We start from the raw sequence: 7,328 nt of genomic DNA, 5'->3' as shown, positions 1-7,328 counted from the left end.
CACGTGGGGGCCACATGAGGGGGGAACACAGGGCTCCCCTGCAAGATATTGTCCGGTTCTGGGGCTTCACGCAAGCGTCCTTCACCCCTCCCCGGTTTTGTTTTCCACCCAAAACGCGTCTGCAGGATTAGGAGACACCCGCCTCATATGCCCAGGCTCGCGTCCTCGGCTCTTGTCCAATGGAGGGAAGGGTGTGAGGCCCAATAGTCCCACATCGGAAAGACTCGTTCTAGAGCCTGGGTATATGAGGCGGGTGTCTCCTAATCCTGCAGACGCGTTTTGGGTGGAAAACAAAACCGGAGAGGGGTGAAATACGCTTGCGTGAAGCCCCAGAACCGGACAATATCTGGCAGGGAAGCCCCGTGTTTCCCCCTCATGTGGCCCCCACATGGGCACTAGGTGCCTTACGTGCCTCGCAGAGGCGGGAGCGTGACAGCATTATAAACAAGATTAACAACCGTCAGGTCCTAGCACCTGATATCAGGGTGATACATTTCATCATATCAGGAGGGAGAAAGAGCTAGTGCAAGAGAAAAGAATGAAAATTCCCAAAATAATTTGCAACTCTCCTTGGTTAACAACTTCGATGCCAATTTGAACAAAATCAGATGTGTCTCAGATAAATAACCCTTGCCTCTATTTAATATCAGGCGTATTTTATATCCAATTTCAATCAAAATTATTAGCTTGCTACCACTTTAACATTCCAAAGAAACCCATGATATATTTGCCTAACCGTCAAGATGTCAATCAACTGCCACCTTTAGAACTATCCATCTCTTACACGTTTCAAGACTATCTAATTAAAAACAAGTACAGAAGATCAGACCAGTGTGAACAAAATGGCAATACCCCTGAGGCATTTCTGTTAGGCATTAAACAACCTTCAAATAACCCACACCTGAATGTGACCTCGGGTGGGGCCTCTACCTGAATTTGCTGACTCTTTCTGACAACAAGTGCACTCAACGGAATTCTGTATACTCACAACCAGATATGCTGAAAACTGAAGTCCATTCAACGCTAAAAAGCAATATACATTTTGATGCATATAACCAAATAATTTGAACATGATAAAAGTTTGTATTTGTATAAAACAATAGTACATAAATACCACTGATCTCTGTCTATCTTTCCTATTTTGTATGAAAAGTAGCTTATTTGGTCTCAAATTCTTCTATTGAACCCATTTCTTCAGGATAACAAATCAGCCAATAGAACTTCTGCATCATGAATGGAAGCCATTGATGGAAGCATTTAGCCAAATTAGGTTATCAGGCAAATCATAGTACAATAAAGATTGCCCTCCTTTCTGCCACTAAAATAACACCAAGAGAGTGATTCAGCAGAATCCAAGTCATGCCCTCGTTGTAGAATGCTTCAGCTGATACTAGTCAAAAGAATGCTACGTTTAATATGCCAAATAATTTCATAAGCTCGCAACTCAATCCAAGATCCAAATGATGCTAGGTATGATTATTCAAGAAAAAGGAACAAGAAGAAGAGCGAAAACATACTCATGCTTGATAATAGAATGAGTTGTCTGATTATATCCGATCTTCTACTTTAGTGCTGTGTTCGAACCCATTCATTTAAGCCAACCAGTCTGCAAACATAATGTTGGATTGATATTTAATAGACTGAGTCTCACCACCCAATTTGCTGCATCAGCTCTGCTTCCAAAGAAATCTTCAATGTCATCGGCTGATGAGGCAAATGGTGGGGTAAGCAGCGAAAAAGGGCCTCTCACCATGTTTATGTCAAGCCAATCCATCTTTTAAAAGCCAAAGCCGCTTCTCTCCTTTTCCATTGAGCTTCTGTCTGGATTTTGGGAGCCTTACCCTTGTACAGTGTCCTGTGATACTTTAACCAAAGTGATCTATATTTATATTTGTCAATGAACATTCTTCCTTTTTCCATCATCTCTATCACTTCCATGGCCCGAAGAAAAAACCCACCTCTAACAAAGCAATACAATAAGGAATCCAAGAGCTCCTGGTCAAACTTCATTGAACTTGAACTGGAAAGCACTTTCATTTCACCCCACAGATCTGTAACTTCCACATATTTCCCCCCTATAGCAGCATATGCTGTGACCAGAGAATGAAAAGTCTGGGCATTTGGTGTGTGCCCCAGAGCCCTCATCTTGTTCAGAGCCTTCTGAGCATCATGCATCATCCTTCTCTTGCAGAAGAAATGTATCACATTGTTCCAATCATGAACTGCACAATGCACCCTCTCATTGTTCTTAATCTCCTCCAAAAGCTTATCCATCAAACCTGCTTCACCACTTCTGGCAGACCCTTCCACCAAGTTATCAAATGCATGATGACTGGATCTTGATATATTAGACTCTTTCATCTCTTTAAAGAGACGAAGAGCCTCACGTGAGTCATTGTGATGCACCCTAGATTGGATCAAAGCCTCGTAACAGCTAGAATCAAGCTGGATGCCAGCCTTCCGAGCATCTCGCAAAAGTGACGTTATCTCTCCATGCTGGTTCTCCTTGCAGTAGGCTTTTAAAAGAGAAGAATAAACAGATGAACCGACTCTAATCCCAGAAAATGTCATCTCATCTAATAGATCATGTGCTTGGTCTAACAAACCAAGAGCAATGCACACATTTATTACCTGAACCACTGTAGAGCTCTCGATGGAGACCGGGAAGTCTTCCTTGCTTGCTTTGATTAAAAATGCCGCCAATTCGCTAATCTTGTCAGCATCCAAGAAAGCTTTAACAAGCTTGGCATACATTTTCTCTGTTGGATGGAGAATGCCATGTTCAGACATAACCAATTCAACCTGGGACTGCAATTTACCCGATAGCAGTTTAAGTGATTCCCTTGCCTCAGCTTCAAGCCTTAAAAAATTTCTATCTTTGGAGAAGTCAACATAGGATGGTGCACAGGCTTTGATCAAACAAGAGCTATCCATATTATCCAATTTGTTGTGTTCAGAATTCTGATAAGGAAGAAAGGTCTTCCCAGTTTCAACTGCTTTCAGCACTGACTTAGCTGCATCCAGAGACCGCTTTGCTTCCTTAGCCTTTCTGAGCATGTCCAAGACCATATCAACCGCCGAACCCAAGTCCCCAAATTTCAAATGGCATGAGAGCAAGCAGTCGTAGAATTGCTGAAACTCAAAATCACCAAGGCCGCAGGCCACATCGACATGCCGCTTAAGTTTCTTGATCTCATCTCTATGCCCATTCTTTTCATATATACGAGCCATTACAATCAATAAGTTGGCATCAGGCTTCACCCCTACCCGAGGCATTAGTTCAAGAAGCTGCTCAGCTTTCCTTGTTGTCCCAAATAAAAGGCAGCCAGTCAAAGCTATGTTAAAAACAAAGGATGCAGGCTTCATTGAGAGCAATGGCCTGTTACTCTTCTTTCGAGGATCAACTCTGTTATCCTTAAAAAGGTAACCAATCTCCATAATTAACTCAGAAGCAAGGAATGCACCAGTCACCGTCTGAGACATATGTCCTACGACTCCCGACCACGCTGCTAGTGGAGGGAATGCTTCCATCTGGATCAATTTTCTCACGATGTTTGATGCAAAAACAGGCATCTCACACCTTGCAAGGATAAAAGAAAGGTAAATAAGAGGCTCTTTTTCCAATAGCTCATGCTTCTTCTCCTTAAAAACCAGCTCCACTACATTATAGGCTTTGTCAAGCCAATGGCAGTCACAGCTCTCAGCAAAACCAGTTATGAGCTTGCTTAAAACTGACTTCCTAGGAAAGCCATCCATATTTATGTGCTTCTCAAATGCCTTCCATGCATCCCCAAATCTCTGTTCCTCAACTGCATTTTCCAGCTCCAAAGCCACTCGAGATGGGTCACGAGCCTGAACCAATATACTTTCAGCCATTGTTGAGAAGTGGGTTTGGAAAGGGCGGGTTTCATATTTTACAGCCATAAGCACCTCCTTTGTACTCAAAAATCCCATGAACTTCCTAGCAAACCCATGGTTCAGATGAGTCAGGGTCCCATAGCTTGCAACATTAGCCACTTTGTAGTGCCAACCGACAAGTAACTGAAGTAAGCCAGAGGTGGGATGTGCAGAAGAACGATAGCCAAATTTTCTAAAAGGGCACATTTGGTCATTACAGGCAAAGAACCCATCAACTAAAAGTGCTCTGAGGATTGTCCATTTCTGTCAGGATGAAACACAGGAAAACAGAGTGAAGAGGACTACCCCCCCAAAAAAAAGCTAAAGCAATTGTATTTGGCATCATACAGTCCATTCCTAAATAGTAAAACAACAAAAAATAAATTCTAAAATTGCCCTTTCTAAAATCCATTTTTATAAAATTCAACTTTTGTAAAAGTTTTAACAAAAATCTCACAAACAACCCCTTAGGCAACATGGCCAATCTCAAATGAGACAAATCTAAATGATAGGGCACCCAATAAATCCAAACCATATCTAGCCTGTAGTCTAATTGACACAAACCATGCAATATATCGCAAATAGTTATATGGATCAAGTTATTAGCTATTTCGAACAAATCCCGAAATTCCAAACTACCTGTTATCCAATAAAGACCTAAGATTCCTAATAATAATTGAATCAATTATCCAATTCATATCATGGTTTGACCAATTTAAACCCAAACATATTCCGTAAAGAAGAACTCCCTTTGCAACCTTAGTAAAATCCTACTTGAACCAACCAATAGCTCAAATTTTTGGACTTAGATTGGGTCTGAATTTTGCTTGTAAGGTTTAAGTCATCTTAGAGTTAGGTAGTTTGTTAGTCGAGTTAGGCTTGATTGACTTTAACTCAAACCAACTCCCAGCCACACCTTAGTAAGAAGAGACTAATAATCCCATAGGAGGAATAACAATTATTCTCCAATAGTGTTTGATTTTCTTTGAATTTTAACTAGGTAATATCAGGGGCAGAGCCAGAACTTTCTCCTTGGTAGAACCAAGAAGATATATCATCAAAAGACTCGATTTAACCTATAAAGAGAGCAGACAGTTATATTAAAATTGTGCTCAATATTTCGTATAGGTGCTTATAAAAAGCATATACAAAAGAATGTAGTGCCAACAGAACATATATTTCTTCATCAGGTTTAATAATAATATTTTTTGGAATTGCAAATATATAACAATTTTATTGTCTAATCTAAACTAATAGAATACAGGTACACAAGACCATTGTGGTCTTATCTCAAATGATCAAGCATAGATTCTCTACTGGATGCGGATATGGATTTAATTACACATGATGATACTTTTATGGAAATAGAAGCAACACTAGCATGTTACTAAAATAATAAAAAAAATAAAGAAAACGGAACATAATACAAGAGAAAAACAGTAGGAGAGTGATCAAATTAAGGTCTCAATTCTCCTAGAACAGTGGATGACACAACAGTGCAAAGAGAACAGAAGCCATCAACCATGATAATAAATAATCCACACTACTCAGTACAAAAGAAATGATTGCCAAAATCCATCAGCGAGAAAAGAATCAAAAGAAATGTTCTCTCAATAACATAAATTGCAACTCCAAAGGGGGAAAACGGAACAAAAGAAACAAAGGAAGATTTTTTCTGCGCTGACAGCCAAGCGGAGGAGAAGTTCTCAATAACAGAGCATTTCTCGGAGGGGAAAAAGAAAAGGGAGGGAGTTTGAGGGAGAGGTCGGGGTACGCAGGAATGAGATTGGGCGAACTCACCCCGTCACCCGGGTCTCTCGATTTTGGCCGCCGTTGGACTCCCGGGGATGCTAAGAGCCGACGGTGGCGGAGCGGGATGGCGCTGACCCCCGTTGGCCCCCCTTTCTTGTCCTTGCCCTAGGCGGAGAGCGGAGCGAGAAATTTTGATTTTTAGATCCTTCTTTCTCCCCCACCGGCTTTCTCAAGCTGTGTCTGGGTTGAGTCGAGCCTGGGCTTGAACCAGGTTGCACTCAGCTTTTGGTTACCCAGGCGCCTATATGTAACAACATTGACGCACTAGCACCAATTCAAAAACAAATATAAGATATTGGATAATTGGACTGATATGGTCACATAGAGAATGCAGCTAGATTTGACTATACTCGAATGAATCTCTACTTAGACCCTGTCAAATCTATATTACACGATGGGAGTCTCACATCGATGATTCGAGCTGTTGCATGTGCTTACTATCTCTAAATTGCTCATATACCAAAAATCATATGCATATATACCAAAAACTGTTCATCCTGATCACTTGACGCATAAATGAGAGGTTTCTAAATTATATAATTTTTGGTATATATGCTATTTAAAAATAACAGATTGCATCCAACAACTCAGATCATCGATATGGGACTCGCATCATCCAATCTAGACTTGGCCAGATTCGAATGGAGATCCACTCGAGTATAGCCAAGTCCACCACCCTCCTCTCTCTCTCTCTCTCTCTCTCTCTCTCTCTCTCTCTCTCTCTCTCTCTCTCTCTCTATATATATATATATATATATATATATATATATATATATATATATATATATATATATATATATATATATCTTGGTTATGAGACTGCAATAAAGAAAGTTTACTTATCTTCTTTTCACTTTAAGGATCATTACATTGGTCATGATTAAATTTGTTTGGGTAAATTATATTTTCATATTACATCATTGTTGAAAGTTTTGTGAAAGTCACGATTTACATTACAAGATCTCTACTTAAAAATAAAGATCATCATATGAAAATTTCAAGCTACCTCTACCATTTTGCAATTGAAATGATCAATATCTAACAGCTACTATAGAACATTAGCGATCGTATCATAAGAAAGAAATGTGAAGCCTGTTGGCAAGACACCAACATTTGGTTCGAGAATAAAGCAGGTACAAGTGGGCATAAGCTTTTTGCACCAAATAGTCTCTTGAAATCAAGCTACGCTTTTACCAAAAAAAAAAAAAACAAGCTAAGGAATAATTATGCTAGTCAAAGTTGCTTATACTAAACATAATTACTTTAACAAGATTTTATCATGCTATACCTAACATAAAATCACATATGTAGTTTCTGTTAATTGCTAAGGAGTGTTGCCAAGGATTTCATAAGAATTCAATGACAAAAAAAAGAGTGATATCATTGTTCTTGGATACTTATTATTTCAGCATTGGAAGGGGGGGAAAGAAGCAAAGTTTAGGAAGAGGATGAATTGTATTGAAATTAGCGAGGCTAAAAAAAAGTTATATACTAATTGGTAAATCTAAAAAATACATAGGTATGAAGAAATAACAGCCCTATTTGTGAAGCATGGAAGAAATAATTGACTGAAGTCAGCAAGAAAATACTTTATTATGTTGTGTTAATTTTGGTAAAAT

At 39.5% G+C, this 7,328-nt stretch overlaps 1 protein-coding gene across 3 annotated transcripts; it reads right to left on the bottom strand.

Annotated features, from left to right (window-relative positions):
• Nucleotides 1-997: 997 nt before the first annotated feature.
• Nucleotides 998-5,872, bottom strand: LOC120105602 (pentatricopeptide repeat-containing protein At1g03100, mitochondrial). 3 transcript variants are annotated; one of them, XM_039118202.1, is made up of 2 exons: nt 5,698-5,870; nt 998-4,161 (listed from the first exon to the last, which is right to left on the bottom strand). In XM_039118202.1, the coding sequence occupies exon 2, from the start codon at nt 4,102-4,104 to the stop codon at nt 1,756-1,758; it is 2,349 nt and encodes a 782-aa protein (XP_038974130.1). In that variant the 5' UTR covers nt 4,105-4,161; nt 5,698-5,870; the 3' UTR covers nt 998-1,755. The 3 variants fall into 3 exon arrangements, 1 of the variants encoding a protein (XP_038974130.1); XR_005507949.1 differs by having other exon boundaries at nt 1,008-1,390; nt 1,518-5,872; XR_005507950.1 differs by having other exon boundaries at nt 1,008-1,384; nt 1,518-5,872.
• Nucleotides 5,873-7,328: the final 1,456 nt, after the last annotated feature.

This window comes from Phoenix dactylifera, unplaced genomic scaffold, assembly GCF_009389715.1.
Source record: "Phoenix dactylifera cultivar Barhee BC4 unplaced genomic scaffold, palm_55x_up_171113_PBpolish2nd_filt_p 000319F, whole genome shotgun sequence".
In the NCBI taxonomy this organism is placed as follows: domain Eukaryota; kingdom Viridiplantae; phylum Streptophyta; class Magnoliopsida; order Arecales; family Arecaceae; genus Phoenix; species Phoenix dactylifera.
Note: the sequence above shows the minus strand (reverse complement) of the source record. Positions and strands in the feature narration are given on the sequence as shown.